Source organism: Nematolebias whitei, chromosome 16 (genome assembly GCF_014905685.2).
Source record: "Nematolebias whitei isolate Nwh7 chromosome 16, NemWhi1, whole genome shotgun sequence".
Lineage (NCBI taxonomy): Eukaryota > Metazoa > Chordata > Actinopteri > Cyprinodontiformes > Rivulidae > Nematolebias > Nematolebias whitei.
This window is the reverse complement of record NC_056513.1, coordinates 13,517,998-13,538,361: the sequence shown is the minus strand read 5'-3', so window position 1 is coordinate 13,538,361 and position 20,364 is coordinate 13,517,998. Positions and strand designations below refer to the sequence as shown.

General features: G+C 40.5%; 1 protein-coding gene across 1 annotated transcript in view; it reads right to left on the bottom strand.

Annotated features, from left to right (window-relative positions):
• Positions 1-20,364, bottom strand: part of nomo (nodal modulator) — a 48,956-nt gene that overhangs the window by 18,704 nt on the left and 9,888 nt on the right. The window contains 22 exon segments of the mRNA XM_037689697.1: positions 301-396; positions 485-548; positions 728-815; positions 959-1,095; positions 1,569-1,700; positions 4,445-4,586; positions 4,828-5,005; positions 5,096-5,246; positions 7,380-7,485; positions 7,603-7,692; positions 9,872-10,009; positions 10,134-10,286; positions 11,726-11,798; positions 12,929-13,035; positions 14,721-14,821; positions 14,926-14,971; positions 15,068-15,157; positions 15,694-15,862; positions 15,864-15,910; positions 19,137-19,319; positions 19,423-19,501; positions 19,588-19,743. Coding sequence (XP_037545625.1) covers positions 301-396; positions 485-548; positions 728-815; positions 959-1,095; positions 1,569-1,700; positions 4,445-4,586; positions 4,828-5,005; positions 5,096-5,246; positions 7,380-7,485; positions 7,603-7,692; positions 9,872-10,009; positions 10,134-10,286; positions 11,726-11,798; positions 12,929-13,035; positions 14,721-14,821; positions 14,926-14,971; positions 15,068-15,157; positions 15,694-15,862; positions 15,864-15,910; positions 19,137-19,319; positions 19,423-19,501; positions 19,588-19,743 — 2,526 coding nt within the window.

Here is a 20,364-nt window from a genome sequence, read left to right as displayed (position 1 = left end):
CTTCAGTGTATGGATCCCCTGCGATAAATGAGTGACTACTGTATTACTACCTGTGAAATATTTATACTAATTATTCCCACTTACAATGTTATATTCTACCATTGTTTACTATATACTATTGGACCTTGTAAATATTATATTTCTTTTCACTTTTGTATTTTTAACGCATGCTTTAGTATTTATTGTTTTTTAATGAGTTGAAATGGTTCTTCTCATCCTGAATATTTAATTTCATTGAATTGTTGACCTTGTGTTAACCTGCACATGACAAATAAACAAACTAATAAACTAAAGCATTACTTGATTGTGACGGTGACATCGAGAATCTTGTCTGTGGTGATGAGTCCGGTCATGTGATGCCGCACCGCAGTGAGGGTCAAGATGCTGGGGGCTGAGCTGTCGCACACAGATCAACAAGAGTCACATGATGAGCTGAACAAAACAAAACATTATTTAACGCTGAAATAAACACTTCATTACTTACGTATCGTAGGTGTAGAAGTCCTGCTCAAACTGATGGCAGGAGCGAGGGGTGACTTTGTAAACACCTGGACAAGCCGTTTTTATTTGATTAATTACTTTGTTCCAGTTTTATATTTAGCTAAATCTGACATGGACCTTTTGGTGCAAAACACTGTACACGAGAGAAAAGCTGCTACGCTCGAATATTTTCTCAATATGCTAATTATTAATACTTGTGTTTAGAGGTCAGGTGAATGAAGCTCACCAGGTTTGGAGAGGCAAAACCGATTGATTCCTTTGGAGAGATTGTACACGCCGACGTTCTCGGGTTTGCTGCCATCTTGAAAGAATTCCTGCGCAACATATTCAGAAATCCGTAAACTTTTAGAGTTAAATCTATTCAAGATGGCCGTCACAGCACACTGATCTTAGGAAAAATGGCTCCTTTCAGATGTCGAGGTCAAATTTGTACGACACAAGAAAACGAATCACTGACCAAAGTGATGGCGTGGGAAAGGGAGCAGCGCAGGATGTAGCCGATCTGTCGGAACTCGAGCCCCGAGACGTCCGAGTCCAGAACCTCCATTTCCAAGGACTTGTGTTTCCAACACCACTCCTCGTGAGAAATACCAACTGATGGGAGAAAAAGAGTGAGAGACTAAGAAATAATAGATGCGACGTAAAAGTAAATAACACCAGAGGAAACTCGAGAGTTCTTAAAACGGTATAATCTTTAACAAAAACTTACGAATGCCAAGTTTCACACCAGTCTGAGCTGGCAACACCAAACAAAGACGCCTCGAGGACGTGTGTGCTGACAGCTTGCAGGGAAATGAACAGATTGTGTGAAGTGAACAGAGATATAGATAGACAGAGCACAGAGAGGCACGTGAAGCCTCTCTGCTTCCAGAAAGCTGCTACTATAATCCAGTTATGATCCAAAGGTGTTAATTACAAATTGATTTTCTCCACAATCAATGGAGAATAATTAGTGTGATATTTAAATGAAGGTGCGCGTCAGACTTTTTGGTCAATGCTTGGCTGACTTCAAACTCAAACTGCAAACCTAATCAGGGACTGGAAATGCACGTTAAATTGCAAATAACCTTTATATTTTCCAGGTAAAACGTTGTCGAAAGAGAAGCTGAGGGCGTCGCTGCTGCCGGACAGAGCTACGGTCCTCCTCTCGCCCTGTCGACTCACTGGCTGCAGGGTTACGGACAGGTCGTCACAGGAAGCTGCAAAGAAACAAGCGCAGAGTCAGCTCAGAGAGAAGTTGGAGGGAGAAACATGATGTTGCTCTCCAGAGAAACTAATTTGTTTTATTAAAGACAACAAAGAGTACAGCGATGATTCCTGAGGGATCTGAATAAATGTTTGTAGTTTTCGAGTAGGCCTGTCGCAATAAACAATAAATCAATTAATTGCATGATGAAAATTATCGACTTCGTTTTCATTTATCGGCTTTATCATTACTTTGTGTCTCTCTCTTTCTACTGAAGACACTGGATGACAAAAGGCTCAACTCCGGTGCTTTTCACCGACCCCTCCCTTTCTCTTTTCCCCTTTAAAATCAATTTTAACCGTTCGAAAACACGTTTTTGGATCGTTAAAAGCAGCTAAGTTGAGAAGCTAAGCTACGAGCTAAGCTAACAGGCCGACCTTGGGGAAAAAACCTCCGTCTTGTCGAAGCGCTAAAATTCACGGTTGAAACCTGTGCCTTCGTGTAAAAAGCTGTTTTTCTCTGTTAAAAACAGCTGAGAACTTGCTTACTGATTTTTTATTAAAGTCTTTGTGTGAAAAATGCTATGCTAAAGAGCTCAAATCACACCGAGCATCCACCATTTTGAGAACCGAATAAAAGAAGGAGAGACAGCCCACGTCACGTCAAGGGGCCTCCCTCCCATTTTTCTTAAAGAGACATGATGCTCCCTCCCTCACTATCCATCCTTTGATTCAATCTTATACTGCCATCCGGTGGTCAGCAAAAAAGTATTACATGCAAAACAAATTAACTAAAATTTCTTCTTAAATTTTACAACAATTACTAATTACTGTCAAATTTCAAACAATATTATCGTTTATCGCAATAATTTCTGAGACAATTAATCGCCCAGCAAAATTTGTTATCGTGACAGGCCTATTTTCGAGATGAGTCAGTGTTTCCCCTACCGTTATTCAAGAAGGGCTCCCCGTCCTGTCAAGAGAACCGAGTGCCTGCCTATCAAAACGTTATTCACCCACAACCCCACCACCCGGGCAAAAACTGCCAGCACTAATGTAGCGCTAAGCTAGCGTGCAAAATGTCCGTCCCGCCCGTAGACAAAAATCTCTGAAGAGGTGAGTGCACAACTAAAGCAAGTGACCTTAATTAACACTGCAAGTGTTGTTCTGCACTGGAATTGAATAAGGAAAGCAAGTAAACCTGAATGTTTTTGTCCAAGATATTCACCTGGGTAGGAATTATACTGTATATAAGAACAGAGTTTCTTGGTTTGTCCAAGGCAGTGCAGAGTGACAAATCCTGGTGAGTGGGGGGAGTAATTTTATCCTCCATCAGGTATTTTAATATATTAACAGTAGTCCCTCACTATACTGCAGTTCACTTTTTGCAGACTCACTATATCGTGTGTTTTTTTTAAACCCAATATTGTGTGTGCTGTACATGCTGTGCACTACTGTACATTCATCTCATCATCATCATCTTCAGTGCGATCGCCAAAGTGTTTAAGAGCATATGAAGTGTTTATAAGAGAGTGGGAAAAGTTAATAGGTGTGGAAAGGGTTTATAAAGCCTTAAATATATATACAGCGTTTCCCCTAACTGAACTGTGCGTCAAACCGAACCCACCCCCATCGGTACTGATGTAGCGCTAAGCTAGCTGTACGTAATACAGATGCGTTACCTAAAAAGCTAAAAGACAGCGCTCATCACGCTGAACCCCCTGCAAACACACACACACCAACAACTGTTGGTACAAACAGCGTGCAGCTCAGACGTCCCCCCACCCCACCTCGTCGACAAAAGTCATGGACAAGACGAGAGCTCCGTCAAGGCAAGTTATCTAGGGGAAACAGTGATATAAATAATAAAATAACGCTGCTACTTCACAGATTTCCACCTACCGCGAGGGTCTCTGGAACGTAACCTCCGTGACAGGAGAGGGATCACTGTATATTTTTATTATTAGACCTTTATTTTTACAAGTTAGTTCCCACTGAGCCTCAAAGACTCATTTACATTTATATATTAATATACCTCCCCCATAGATTAATCTTTGGCCACACCACCGGCCGCCCCATTATTTGAGGAAACTCTACTTTTAAGCTATACAAAAGCTAGAAAGCATAGTTTCCTCAAATGATTGGGGTGGCCGGTTTAACTGTATATTCAACCTGTCATGGCGGCCGTCTCCATGATCCTCCATCTGTCTGCACGGACCTGTTTGGCTCCGCGGGGAAAACTTTAGCTGTTCTCTGTCTGCTGGACCCAGTTCTGGACTGTGGTCTGGGAGGGCATCTGCTGCGGTCGTCATTAGTATCAAGCTGCTAACAAGACCATGCCGCTAACCGAACAGAACCACGCTGCTGAAAGAACCTCCTGCTAATTGGATCACACTGTAGACGTATTTCTTTTACAACTTTGGTGCCTTGTTTTTAGTGTTTTAGTAGTATTTTTAGTCTGTTGTAGTATTTTCGCTGCATGCTTTGGTATTTCTTCTTCTTGTTTTTTTTTTGTTTTTTTTTGGTGAGTCGAGACGGTTCTTCTCATCCTAAGCATTTCATTGCATTGTTGACCTTGTGCTGATTTTGCATATGACAAATAAACCAAACCTGAACCAGTGGCCATCTTGAAACAAAATGGAAGTTAGTACCTCTCTTATTTTTCAAGTGATCACACTCTCACCACTGACTGAAAGAAGGTATTTCCAATTCCGCCTCTTTGTTACGCGACAACAAAACATCATAAACAAAGTCTTACCTAGACAGTCAACTTTTCCTGAGACAGAAGCCATGAACTGAGTGAAGAGGAGGTCAGTGAGGGGCCGATCCACAAGGGAGACTTGGAGGGCCTTCGGCTGCAGAGCGAGGCCTGCTTTCACCTCCGCTTCAGGCAGAGATACCTGAACATACAGAGTTCAGACGAGCACAAGATACTGCAAAACAACAAAGCTCCGAAAGACAAACGCTGAAATTAACTTAACTACCAATTTAACCAAAACCTCTTAAGTTTAATCATCCTCAAGTGTTCTCAATCATTTACTTCCCTCTGAGAATAACACACATTATCAGCTCACTTAGATGCTTTTAGTCCCTGTATATTATGAGTAATTCCAGAAAAGCTAAGCTCCACCGCACTCTTACATGAACGCTGTAGTCTCCAGGTTTGGCCTGGAAGCAGAAGGCTCCTTGTGGATCAGAGTCGGCGGTCCGACTGGAAACCTTGTCTTGGCCCCGGTGTGTCAGCGTGACCTTGTAGCGGCCCTGCTGCTTCATGCCCTCGGGCAGGCGGCTGATGGAGATCTGACCGCAAACGCTGAACCTGCGTCGGACAACGAGAGTTTAAAGGTTTGTCGATCATAAAGCGAGTATATGATTAATGATGTCATCGTTTGAAAATCTCTGAGCAGACCCAGCAGTGATGACGTCTGGAAGCTGGGGCGTGTTCGGGGCGATCTTCACTGTGATTGGCTCAAAGAACATGAGCTCCTTGCTTACGCGGATGGTGTAGACGCCTGCTGTCATGTTCTCCAACCGGAAAGAACCATCCTCCCTGCTGACAACTGAGAACAAAATGAAAAGGTAAGTTAGCGATAATAAAATTCTATAAAAACTGCTCATTTACAGTGCGATATCTTTTTTAATGTTTGCAGTAAAAAAAAGAATGGGTGTCCAAAGTGTGGCCCGAGGGCCATTTGCGGCCCTTGGAGTGATTTAGTGCGGCCCACAACTGCAGTTTAAGAATGGCATCATCTTGGCCAGCAGACTTAAGAGGTTGATGAAGACGTTCTGTAAATTAGTTGGTAATCCTTTTTTTATATAATGTTTAGGTTTAACAAGCAAAACAATCTTCTCAAAATGAGCAATATTAAACAAAATACAAACCTTTGGCTAAAATCTTTTTATTTTCACTTCATGGTACAAAGCACCAAAAATCTGATTTCGACCAGAAAGGAAACTTTTGGATAACGATTCATAAAACTTGACTAAATGTTGCAGTTGATAAAGTAATCAAAAGGGAAATTGAACATTTTTAAATTAATAGAACTTGGTATCATCGACATATGAGGTGATCAACTTTTTCAAACCTTCTATGAATCTGTTGTAGCGACTGACAGCTGGATGATTTGTCAGAACTTTGATCAGCCATTTGGGTCAGCCTTTTTACTCATTCGACCTTTATTTATACAGGCTAGTCTCATTGAGCCATGAGGACTCATTTAAAAGAGAGGCCTGTTCCAGACAGAACATACACTGCCTGGCCCCAAAAAAAAGTCACCACCTGGATTTAATTAAGCAAATTGAAAGACGCATCGCGTGGTCGTGGAAAAGATGTCAGTCTGTTTGAGACGGGTCAAATCATTGGTATCAAGCAGAGAAAACATCTAAGGAGATTGAAGAAACTACTAAAATTGGGTTAAGAACTGTCCAATGCATTATTAAAAACTGGAAGATAGTGGGGACCCATAGTTTTCGAGGAAGAAATGTGGCCGGAAAAAAATCCTGAATGATGGTGATCATTGATCACTGAAACGTTTGGTGAAATCAAATGGAAGAAAAACAACAGTAGCACTCAGGGCTATGTGTAATAGTGAAAGTAAGATCATTTCCACATGCACAATGTGAAGGGAATGGGACTGAACAGCTGTGTAGCCTTAAGAAAACCCCTAATCTGTGAGGCTAACTGGGGAAAAAAAGGCTTCAGTTTGCTAGGGAGCATAAAGATTGGACTCTGGAGCAATGGAAGAAGGTCATGTGGTCTGAGGAGTCCAGATTTACCCTGTTCCAGAGTGATGGTGCATCAGAAGAGATGCAGGTGAAGTGATGCACCCATCATGCCTAATGTCTAGTCATCAATGCAAGATCTTGGTGAAAAATTAATGCAACACTGGATGGAAATAGATCTTGTGACATCGCAGCTTATTGAAACAATGACACAGTGAATGCATGATGTAATCAAAGCTAAAGGAGGTCCAACAAAAGATTAGTGTGTGACCTTTTTTATTTTTTTGGTGGCGACTTTTTTTTTTTTGGCCAGGCAGTGTATAAAGTACAGTTTTACAAGTATTTTAAAAAGATACTCAAATTAAGATTTTGTTGCTGAGAACAGATTAAAATGAACTTTTCCAAACACAAGAAAACAACAAACATAGACCCAACAAATCAAATAAACCAAATCATTTTAAATAAAAATTAAAGGCTTAGTGTTTATGAGGCTGTTAATGTTTTGTATCTACAATTTAAAACTTTCTCTGCCAAATTGTCCTTTCTCCAAAATATTGTTCACGTTGAGAGTTAAATTCATATTTTTGTGGCCCACGAGTCCTTTCATCTGGATAGTTTTGGCCCATGTGGAAACATTTGGACACCACTGCTTTATGTGGATGGGTTGATAAGAAAGTAAGTTATTTAAGATGAAGCATCATTTCTTTTTACACAGTTATTAAAGAATAAACAACTTTACTTATCCTGTATTAAGAAAAAATTTCTAAAAGTACAGCAAGAGCTATGAATGACTAGAAAATGATACATGCTGTGAGCATATGAGCACAGCATGTTTAGTTATGCACATCTGCACTGAAATTTAATTTAGACATGTCGATTTACACATCACCTGACCATTAAAGCAAAACACCATGACGGGAAGCTCAGGTAGTTTATCTAAAATGGTCAGAGATGTCGTTTCTGCAGCTCACCTTTGATCTGATTGTTGAGGGACACCGTGGCGTCCGACACCCCCTCCCCATCAGCACTGTTCAGGACCCGACCCATCACAGAGAAGCCCATCACACGGAAGATGGGCTGCACACAGAGCAACAAAAACATGGCCAGTTTGGTTAAACGGAAATGTTTTTCATCATTTTTAAAAGGCTGTGGCATTAACAGAATGAAATGTGACAGAAATGATCAACTCTTCACCTCGAGCTTCAAGCTGTTGTGTTCCACCTTGAAATTCATCCGAGATGGAGCAACGTCGAAGGTGATCCTTTCTCCCCTGTAGAAAGGCACCTGAGGGAGAGCAAAGACAACCAGATGTATAGTATGTGTCGAGCTGCTCTGTAAGCACTGAAAAGGGGGAAATGGAAGAAAAAAAACATGTTTTGTAATTAACCCTTCTGCTGCACTTGGGTCAAAATGACTCACAAGGCCTCAGCTTTAAAAATGAGGCCTTGTGAGTCATTTTGACCCAAGGTCAGATTGAGTGTTGAGCACGTTTGAAAATAAAATGTATTATGTGGGTTGCAGTGACATCTAGTGGCTGGATTAGGAAATGCAGTCAGCTGAAGCCAGAGTCTGCTCTGAGCAGCTGCTGAAGGTGTTGGGAACTTCACGAAGTAAAAAGTAAAAACACAAAGTTTACTTTTATATGATTCTACCCTAACAAACATGTAGCAATTAATAAACTATATTGAATTTCTGTCAAAAGATCACTGTCAATGTTTGAATATTTACGGTAAGCCGTTTGTGGTCTTCATACTGTGTTTAAGGGATAAATAAGTCATTGGAAAAAGCATCTTACATGTTGAGGCTTCACAATAAAAGCATTCAGCTGAGATGATGCCGGGGATTCAGAAGCAAAGACAGAAATTAGATCATAGTGCATTGTTCGTGCAAGTTTAAAGGAACCATTTTTTATGCAAGTCTTCAAGAGTAGACATAATTTTTATTTATTTATTGACTGTAGTGATGGACACTGCAGATGAACAAACAGTGCACTGAAATCCTCCGTCACAGAGATTTTAGTACTGTAGTAAGTATTTGTTTGTAGTTTTTGAGAGAAGTGTTTGTCTGGGCTGGAATTGAACAGGGAATGTAAGTAAACCTTAATGTTTTGGTGAGTGGATATAAGTTACACTGAGGAAAAGAACAGAGGGAGGGTTTGAACTTGTCCAAGGAGGTGCAGAGTGACGGACTCTGGCAAGTGGACGGAGCGATTTTATCCAACACCAGGCACAGCTAGGGGGTGGCTAATGGTGGCCTTTGCCACCATTGGATGATCTCCGGCCACCCCAATCATTTGAGGAAGCTAAACTTTCAGACAATATTAAATACAGAATGTATCGTTTCCACAAATAATTGAGGCTTTAGAAACCCTTCCCACACTGTTGCAATGTTCTTAATGTTTCTAAACTCCAAATGCTCTGAAAGAGCAGCGTGTCATGATCTCTACTTTCTGCCACGCCCACTTCTCCTCTGCAATCACACTCATGCTCATCACCCGTGTCACTCCCAACCTCCCCCCTGCTGCGCCTGAGTGCTGCACTTCTTAAGCGCTCCCCAGTCTCCGTCTCCCTGCCAGATTTGTCTGATCGCCTCGTGCCTGAAGTATCCAACATTCTTGTTCCTGCTCTTGTTCCTAAAGGTTTGGTTCGGGTCACGCTTCATTATTTTAAATAAACAATCCATGCCGCTCATGTGGCTCACTCAGGTATAAGAGACACGCACACACACACACCCCGCTTCCTCCTTTCTTTTTCCGAGGGTGTCTGTTGCACGCCTGCATGTTGTGTGTCTCTGGGACACGATGGGGAAGGACAGACCCCACCTCCTTTCTCTTTCTCTACTGTGACAGACAGCCTCGGAAAGAGAAAGGAGGAGGTGGGGGGGATCTGTCTAATACCTGCCGCACTCAGCCGCTCTCTCTTTTTCCATACAATCTTGCAGTGAAAACCCACAAAATAGTGAGTCCGCGAAAGTCGAACCGCAAAGTATTGAGGGACTACTGTATAGGGTGGTGGCCATCTTGAATTTTGATGTGGTAACCTAATTTTCAATAGTGGCCTTTTTTATGCTTGAATGTAGCCACACACCAAACAAAGTTGTCACACTTTCATTTTGGAAGTTAGCCAGCTTACAAAGTTTACAAATAAACATTTGCGTTGATGGATGGACAAACGGAGAGTTCCAAGCCCCTCCTTCTCTTCACGGCAAACAAAAACCAAACCGGTAAACAATTCCAACAGGTCATTTGCTGTATAATTAAGCATTAAGTGATTTATTTTGCACTCGCACAATAAAGTGTTAAACTTTGTTGTGTGATATTGGCTGTTGCTATAGTAACACAGAGATGCAGTCAATTTAGCCAGAAGGGAAAAAGTTAATGAATGCCAGTTCAGTGAAATCAGAAGTACGGCGGTTCTTCTGAGTTTTGATTAAAAAAAAAAAAACAAAGTTAACAAGAACTTACGACTGCGTACTCGCCGCTGGCAAGCGAGGGAAATGTGAAGATGCCATCGTCTCCAGACAACGTGTTGCACAGGTACACCATGGAGCTGTCCTCATGATCTGCACCTTCCACCGGGGACATGTTACAGCCAGCAATGTCCTAAAGAAATAAACAACTTCACTCACTCGTGTCATCATCAATGTAACGATAAAGAGCTTTCTTCTGTTTTAATCACGTTGATAAGACGAGCACTCTGAGAACTTCAAAACTAATGTCGGTTTACCTCTTTCCTGACTGTGGCTGAATACAGGAGGAAGGTGACCTCCTTCATGGGCTCTCCATCACTGCGCACCTCCCCCGAGACGTTGTAGCCTCCAACCACCAGATGCTCGGTGGCTAGAGCGTTGGCGTTGGACACGTGCACCGAGGTTTTACTCTGTAGGAGGACGGCGAAAGGTCGCTACGTTAAGTTTCAGCATGAATGGAACAATAGGCCTAACAGGAACAATGTGATTAATGTTGGACACCATTAGCTGCAACACTGCGGACCTGACAGGAAACACGATCAGCTCAACACGTGAATAATGAAGTTTTTTACCCTGAAGTCGAACAGAATTTACAAAGTCTGCAGTTGTGAAGCCACCAGCTGGGTGGGAATCTCTGACAGCGTTTCACTTACTAATTGAAGGTTTTTAATTACATTGTCCTAGCCACGGATGCAGTTGATTCTGTGCTGCTTGCCTTTTTGGACCTTACATCTGCTTTTGACGCCATCGACTACGAGATCCTCATTTCTAGGCTGGAGCAGTGGGCGGGCATCACAGGGTCAGCCCTCAAATGCTTTAGATACTACCTCTCTGACACAACCTTTTGTGTCAACATCAAGGACTTTAGTTCAACACTGGCAGCTCTTTGATGGGGAGTACCACAGGGGTCCATCCTCAGTCCCCTTCTGTTTTCTTTATACCTGCTGCCACTAGGTGCCATTTTTCATAAACATGGAATACACGTTCATTTCTACGCCGATGACTGTCAAATTTACTTCCCCTCCGAAGCACACTGGTACACATTCTAGCCAACCTCTTCTTGACTGCTTGGCTGACATCAGGGAATGGATGGCTTTAAATTTCTTAAGTTTTAATGAGAAGAAGACTTATGTCATAAGCGCTCTCTGAGGTCGGCAGATCAGATGCTTCTATTGATTCCAGGAACCCGTCTTAAGCTCAGAGGTGACAAGGCCTTCTCTGTTGCAAGTCTAAGACTGTGGAATGACTTACCACTACATGTCAGAACAGACTCCCACTCTCACTGTTTTTAAGTCTCACTTAAAAACCCACTTTTATTCCCTGACTTTTGACACTGTGTGATTTGGTATTAACCTGTCTGTATTCAACAATGTTAGCCATTTAGTTACAATCTTTTTCCATCCAGATCTATGTATTTTTTTCTGCTCGTTTGTTTCTGCTGTCCAGCACGTTGGTTGGCCTTGTTGCTGTTTTAAGTGCTCTATAAATAAAGTGGTATGGTACTTAGCATGTTAATATCAAAAATAACAAAGATTTTGTGTTTTATATTGAAATTACATCACCTTATTCTTTATGTAACCCTAAATACGTTTCCAAACAACATAATCTTCATTTTTGTTGCTAGGTATGTTTCGATAAAGAAAAATGGAAAGACTTTTTGTTCAAAAAAGCTACTAACTAAAACAAAAACTGCTAAAAGCTCTTATAAGCTTTAAAGCAACATGTTTAAACCTATAATATTACAGAGAAAAGATACATTCACTGATCAAATGTGTACTTTCAGTTTAATAAGACAACAAAATTAACAGGAAACAGAAAGTCCAGCATTCCCGGGGACAAATGTACCGACCTGCTCCAGAGTCCAAGAGGGGTGGGAGGCTGTGATGTCATAAGCTCCAGGCAGAACTTTGAAGAAGGTGTACCTGCGTTAGCGAGAAGATAAACTTTTATTAAATAAAGGCCTGAAGCATTCCTTGAACGAAGGCATATTGCCCACTGCCTTCCAGGCCACGCTTAGCTGCTTTTAACGATCCAAAAAAGCTCATTTGGACGGTTAAAATGGATTTTTAAAGAGAAAAGAGGAAGGGAGGGGTCAGTGAAGAGCACTGGAGTTGAGCCTTTTGTCATCCAGTGTCTTCAGTAGAAAGAGAGACACAAAGACACGATAAAGCCGATAAATGAAAATGAGGTTGATAATTTTCATTTATCGTGCGATTAATTGATTTATTGTTCATCACGACAGGCCTAGTTGAATATTTGTAAAAAGTCATTTATAACCGTTTTTGTGCTTGCTAAGGCAGTTGAGCTATGGCAGCCATTTTGATTCGGGGGTAACTCCTCGTGTTAATGAGTTTTAGAGTAACAGGCAGGGATTACCTTCTGAGAGGTTCACTTGAATCTGTCCAGGCGTTCAAGAGATATTTTGCTAACAGACAGAGGGTGTTGATTAGCAGTAAGATTATAGCACAAAGAGTAGTGTCCAAAAAATGTATTGTTGAGATGTTGCTCAGCTACTATCACATCAAATATTAGCACATATCTGAATAATAAGCTGAGTTTTAGCCATTTATTGCATTTTATAAAGTTGGTTAGCTTTGAATCTTGAACTGGGTTCCAAAATGTATTCAGGTGTGGATTTCCATCCAATAGTGTCCTCCAGAAGATTTATTAAAATCCCTCCAGTGTTTTATATTTTGCTAAAAGACAGAATTGAGTCCAAAATTTAATAAAGTTTTAAAAACAGCTCTTGCACTCAAAGTGTGTGGTGGATGGGTTGGTAGTTACCACCTCACAACACTTTAGGTCATTATTTGTGAAACTGACTAAGATTTTAGACATTCTGATTTTGGCTTAGCTGTGGCAGCCATTTTGAACAGGTCTGACTCCAAAACTGAATCAGTTTGAAACATACATTTCTGAGGGTTTGACGCTAATCTTTACTGTGGTTCGTAGGATATTTTACTAACAGTACAAACAAACATACACAGAGAATAACATTATCACGGGATGGTGATAAACAGTAACCAGTTTAATCTGTCACGTCATCACTTACTTTCCTCCTGGTTGAGTGACGACACTCTGGAGTTTCTCTTGCGATCCCGCCCGGCTCAGTTTGATTTCCACTCCTGCGGGGCCCAGGAGGTGGCCCTTACTCAGAACCTACAAATACACACACAAGGAGGAGAAAACATTAAAACAAACTAAACTTACAGCAACACCGAGCACGCATGAGCAAGGCATTACATGTGGGGAGTAACCGACGCTGAAAACAGTCAGGCTGCGCTCATTTATCATGCTGATGTGGTTAAATGATGTCATTAAAACACTTTACGTTTATGAATCATTTCAAATAAATCGCAATCTCATTGCGCGGTGTTGTTGGGATCTAGAGAAAAAGATAAAACCTGCAGGACAAACAAAAACGTTCCTTTTAGACGGCGAACGCTGTCGAATGACGGCTGAATATAAATCTGTGCATCAATTCACACAAACAACGAGAGGGCGACCTCACTGCACAATCTGGATCCTGCACGCTACGGGTTGAACCGACTAGTTGATTCTAGGACATCTCGGGGGGGTTAATTTCACGTAGACTAGTCGCAGTAATGTGGTTGTGTCACGTCACCGCCCCCGTTTTTTAGTTTTATTTAATTTTATCCGCTAAATAAAATAAAAACAGGGGGACGCGCCACAGCCGGTGGAGAATCCACCACCGCCGCAATAGTTTATTTAATTTAGTGGATTAAATAAAATAAAGCTAACTTTTGCAGCTTAATAATAGTTTTGGTTTTCCTGTGATGTATTTGCAGTATGACAAATGGTAGGAGCAGAAATATACGCTCCGATGTTTTGACGTCACATCAACTTGTTAACGCAAAATCGACTTTTATTTTGTTGAAGTCGACTTAAAAAAAATATGTAGTCGTTCAATCCTATACGCATAAAAATACTTTCAGAAAATAGGCTGCTAGATCAATGTTTTCCCTCTATGAAATGGAAACATGAAAATTTAAAACAGAATGCAGTGAATAAATGTAAGATAAAAACAGAAACTTTGAAATGCTCCAAAGTTTGAACGCTTTTCTGATTTAAAAGCTTGCTGATCTCATGCTGATCTCATGCTGCTGATTTATTTCACGCTGTTGTGCTCATTCGTGCTCACACAGACTCATGTTCGTGCTGCTGTTCAGCGTACTGATTTTGTACTATTCGTGTTGAGCGTATTTCTTAGTTCATATCTTAGATCTTATTAGTTTTTCTTTACAATTTATATTTTTTGTTGGATGTAACTGGGACCCTGTGTGCACACTTTCGTTCCACCACATGTACCACATTTGATAAAAATGACGATAAAGAAACCTTGACTTTGACCTTAAATTTAAAAAGGGAATTTCTCACTGTTCTGGAACTCACACTGGACTGATTTTAACTCCATAAATAAATCAGTACTGGTTAGAATGATGCACATTAATGCAAGCTGATGTGTAAAAGTATACAAATGTGAGTAGCTGATTGCATATTCTCAACTCTAAGTCAGAATATACGCACAGATACTGATCAGCTGAGGATATTTAAACTACTTACACACTGTCTTGGAGAATGTGCACTTAATGGCAAGTAAAGTGAATTATATCAATTCTGATTAGGAGCGATGTGTCTGAGGCTGCAGGAGCTCTTTTATACCTTTCAAGTCTGCTTTCGGATTGTCCGTGTGGCACGAATACTCAACTGCTGGCTGTCAGTTTTCCTCACTAATTTTGATGTGATGTCATCAGCTCACTGGTTGCCAAGCAACGTGGCATAAAACAACAACAACAAAATCGTTACCTATAATTAATTCTCACCGTTCCTGAGACGGAGAATCCCGTAAAGACAAAATTGATGTCTTCTTCTTTGGTGCAGATGTCGCTGACTCCGTCCACATGCAGCTCCACGCTGGTAGGTTCTGGAGACGATCCAAGTGCAAACCGATCAAAAACCACAATCAATAACAACAAATCATGCAAACTCTTTAAAAATCTTTGTGAGCCAAGTCAGAGGTCGTCTTACCAAAACTCCAGCCTAGAGGCGGCTCAATCTTCAACACAAAGTCTCCCTGTGCACAAAATGAATACAATACAATAAAAAGTGCATTTCGATCACCACAAGGAACAATTTATCTCGGTAGTTCTCATATGAGCTGCGTTCATACCTTATCATAGAGGGGGATCATGAAGTACCCATTAATTGGAGCACAGTCTGTTTGATACTTTAATGAACCTTGTTTGGTGTAAAGTTTAATCTGCAAATCAAAGAGGACATACATGCAGTGAAATTTGTTGTGATTATCATAAATATGATATTTGTGAGGCATTGACAGGCAGATTTATGGCAGAAAGATTGAACAAACAAATAAAACAAAATAAAAAAAAACTGCCTAAATGAGTCAATTATGCAACTTAAGTGAAGTGTTTAATCCCCTGCAGGGTTGAATGAGAGGATTAGGAGAAGCCCATAAGGTCCTGCTCATCAACACTGATAGATGTAGGGATTAGGAGGGACTGCCACGTGTAAAACAATCGGTTAGATTAGTTTAATATAAAACTAGTTTGGAAGTTATCAGAAAATTTGATCTGCAGCTAAATATGCTATTTATGCTGTCCAAACTAGATCATGTAAAGCAAAAGTTTACATAAGCAATAAAGTGGTATTTTTTGTTAAAACATGCCGGCCATTTCTTTTAAATAGTTCTTTATTAAAGACAGCTGGGTCTAACCTTTGCTTCGTTACCATAAACTAGCTATTAGTTAGCCGCTAGCTAACCGGGACGAGTCTCACCTCGATCAGAGAGTAGTTGATTTCAACGTCCGATTTCACAAACCCGCCACACGCCACCACAATATCATCCGAGGATACGGTCGAGAGTTGGGAATAGATTACGCAGAATAAAATCCACATAGATCCCAAGTCTGCCCGGATCGTAATTCTCATCATTTTGACTGTCTGTCGAGCGTAGACACTGCACGCTGCCTCCGGTTCCGCACCAGCTGAGCTGCTGTCAGTGAGAAGCTGAAGAATCTCTGAGCGGCGCCCCCTGGCGGCGCGGACGGATACTTACAGCTCCGACTGCCTGGAGCAAATAAAAGTAAAACAAATTAAGAGAGCAAAATAAAACACAAAGTACAAAACTAATGTGTGTGTACATACATATATATATATATATATATATATATACACACACACATTATTCTGCTTCTTACTGTAAATATTTAATGCTGGCCGGCAGCCTGATCAAGAAAGCTCATCAGAGACTCTACTTCCTCAGGCGGCTGAGGCGAGCTGGTCTGGGAAGCTCAGCCCTCACCTCCTTCTACAGGTGTGCAGTGGAGGGCATCCTGTGCTCCAGCATCAATGTGTGGCATGGAGGCTGCACAGCTGCAGAAAGAAAAGTTTTGCAGAGAGTGGTGAAGGCTGCACAGAAGTCTTTTGGAGTCAGCCTCCCTACCATCAGACATCTACTCCTCCAGAGGCAGGAAGAGGGCCACCTGCATCATGACAGACCCCACTCACCCAGCACACACACTTTTTGCCCTGCTTCAGAGGTTAATTTGAGACAAATCCTGCCAGAACAAGATCCGGGAACACTCTCATTTTGACCCGTTCTGTTCCGGCAACTCTTTGTTCGGATCCGGCAGCTCCGCCCCTAAAAGTTCAAAGTCATTGCGCATTTTTATTTTGATTATTTATTTAAAAATACAACGAGAGGAGATGTTGTGGCAGACCCAGTCTGTGGATATTCCAGCCGCAGCACACACGGCGCACCAGCAGAAGAGGAGTCTCTACGGATCAGATAGTTACATTTACGCACAGAGGTGCTGAGCGAAGTCCTTGTCTCCTCCTCCTCTCCAAATATTGTCCCTCCTCAGCGAGGCCACGCACTGAAAAACATCCCCTCTCCTCCTCTCAGACTCCTGAAACAGAAACAATAATTTATTCAACAGAATAAGTAAATTCCTTGTGGACCGTGCACGTTACGCACAGAAACGTCTCCAATCTCTACCCAGCGCACGCACACATCAGCAGGTGTCTGAACTCCTGCTACATTTCAAACATAATAAATAAAAAAAAGCTTACTGTAAAAAACAAATTAAAAATACAAAGCTAGAAATGTTTGATGTGTTATTCGCATTATACGTCACGTTTCGTCAAAATAACAACAGCGATCAAAACGTTAAAAAGACAGACCCGTTTACGTTAATAAAACATGGATGAATGGATGGATAGATGGATGGATTGATTGTCCTTAGTTGGACAACAGAGTTGGACAACAGAGAATTGAAGCTTTCAGGGGCTTCAAACGGTGCCACAAGACTGGAGCAGGAGCGGAGAAGAGTTCAGCTCAGAACCGTGAAGTGAGGGGAGGGAGGAGGGGGGTTTAGGACACCTGACAGAATCGGTGCTGCTCTAATTCACACACAACCTGCTGTTCCTCTCCAAAATAGTAATTTTATTAAGTGTTTACAAATGTAGGTAAATGTTGATGCATAACAACCTGTTAAAATACACCAAAATGCAGAAAATGGCATCTCTGTTATTCAAAATTTTCTGTGAAAGGACCCACGGACCTCCACCCGTCTACCCGCTGTTCCGGCCTCAATCAGTTTACAAATTAAGCCCTGCCCGCTTCCCTCAGGCAGGAGGTTGAGGAGCATTAAGTGCAGATCCACTAAACTGAGGAAACTGAAACTCTTACACTCATAAATCCCTAACCAGGGTAACCACTGTAAGAAAAAAAAAATCACAATAATGCCACTTTAATTGATATGTGACTTATCTGTACTGCTGATTATTTCATGCTGCTGATTATCCATGCTGCTGTATTCATTCATACCCATGCTGCTGTTACGCCATTTTACATCATGTGTTTAGCATGTAGATTTTTTTGCGTACCGTTTGTTTAGTGCATATCTTAGATCCTTATAAAGTATAAAAAGAAACTATATATTTTGCTAATTTTGGGTGTAGCTGACACCCTGTGTACACAGTTTCGTTCCACCTCATGTACCATGTGATGGATCAACAATAAAGATACTTGAACTGCAGGGACTCCTGTCCAAACTGCTCTGCTGAACTTGTGTTTAAATCCTTTTTGATCAAGTCAATGCATTTTCAAACTTTGTTTTTTACGTCATTTTTAAGGTTGCAACTTTTGACTTCAAAAATTTTTTATCTTGCCATTTGTTAAATTCCTGTTTTTAATATTTTACATTGTTTTATAATGTAGTTTGTTTTGGATTCGTTTTTATATAATTTACTTACTTTTCATTTTATATGTTTTTATATGATTGTCTATTGTTGTCTGTTCTTTGATTAAAACAGGTCTAAATTTAAAAAAAGGATATATAAATAAATAAATTATAAAAAAAACAAAAAAAACCCACAAAATTATCCAAATGTGGGTTCGTCAGTGATGCTGGGTTGCGAGTTCGATCCCACGTTGTGCCAGGTGTAAAACAGTTGCCATATCTTAGAAGCAGCCGCAATAACAAAATCATCGCAAAATAAAAAAAAAAAAAAATCAAAAGAAAACTAATTAAAAAATTGAATAAATAAAACAAACATGAAATAAAACGACACCAAACAAAAACTCAAAACATTTATTTTTTATTTTTCATGTAAAATAAATTCAACACAACTTCTCAAGTTAATATAAAAAGCTTCACAACAAAGTATTTTTTTTAAACTAAATCTAATAAAAATAAAAATAAAATCACAACAGTACAAATAAAACCATCAACCAAAGGTAAAATTCAAGAAATTCTTTCAGAACATGCCAATTTATTCACAGTAAAACAGTACTTTACAGTAACCGGTTTACAAAGATATTTATTTCTAAAGACTGTAAAAGACTGTAGTGGTAGGAAAAAAAAGGCAGCATTAAACATTTAAAAGTGCTCAAGTTTTATAAAGAGTTTATGAACAAGACCAGTAGTTTGAGGAAATAAAAGCCTTCTTAGAAGGAAAAGACAAAAGTAAAAACAGGACAAAAAAACAACGCAGGTGACCTAAAATATATTTGTTCTCACACTGTTTAATAATATTCTGATAGTAAAAAGAATAGCGCTTAAAACTCAAGAGACTGATGTCAGCAAGTCTGTGGAGGTACATACATGTTAGTGTTTACACAAATAAAAATAATTTACTGATTCAAAATTTGCGTTCCCACTTGAGTGTTGGATCAGGATTGTTCTTTCCAGTAGTCTCGAGTCTTTTCTTCACACTTGTGTGGAGGAGTTTGGTGGTGAGTGTGCCAGACGCATCGCCTCGGGGTAATTTCTGTCGAAGCTGGTGTGGTAGAAGGGGCTCCGGGGGCTCCTGCTGCTGCTGTGCTGCTTGGATGTGTAACTGAAGCTTTTCTGGGCCTGGAGCATCTTCTGGATCAGGAAGCGTTTGTCATGACCCTCCTAAAGAACCAAAGGACACAGTGATGGTAGATTTCAGTCCAAAGAGCCTTCCGGCACAAACCACAGTCAAAATCAACAAGTTTCTTAAAATCAGCAAACACACCATGGCAAGCTGCTCCCGTAGTTGGCTAATGACCTTCTTGTGAGCTCCAGCAAGTGCGATCACATAAAACATGGCCAAGCTGTAGAAAACAAACATTTTAATGAGCAGCCAAATAAAGAATAAGACAAATGCTCATTAAAGCGTAAAATACCAGTGAACACTCACCAAGTAACAACAAAGAAGGAGACAGCAAACGTCTCAGATGAGAGTGCGTAGAGGAAAGTTTGGACTCGGTGTGGTAGCTGTGATACTGCAGCTGGCAGCGCCTCCCAGGAGGTGGTGTAGTTAACAAATGGCCCACAGGCCTTGGAACAGTGGATGCTGTGAAAAAAGGAAGAGCAAATCAGTACAAACATGGAAACACTGTTTTAGCTAGTTTTTTTTTTTTTTTGCACATTTTAGCTAGTGTTTCACATCTTGTAGCTAATGTTTTGCACCACTTATCTAGTGTTTTACAACTTTTAGCTAGCATTTAGTACATTGTAGCTAGTTTTTCCACACCTTTTAGCTAGTGTTTCATATTGTCTAGCTAATGTTTTGTACCTTTTAGCTAGTGTTTTACATCTTTTAGCTAGTGTTTTACACATTTTAGCTAGTGCTTGGCACATGATGGTGAAGATTCTCAGTCATCCAGGACATGATGAATGGGTGTCACATTAACATTACACTGGTGTTGGTGTTAAAATTTTATGTTAAAAATAACACCAATGTAGTGTAACTTACAAAACAATATGTGGTGTTTAAAAGGTAAATACCTTTTAAAGTGTTTGGCACATTTTAGCTAGCGTTTTGCTACTTTTAGCTAGTGTTTTGCACATTTTAGCTAGTGTTTTGCTACTTTTAGCTAGTGTTTTGCACATTTTAGCTAGTGTTTTGCAGTGTTTAGCTAGTGTTTTGCACATTTTAGCTAGTGTTTTGCATATTTTAGCTAGTGTTTTGCAG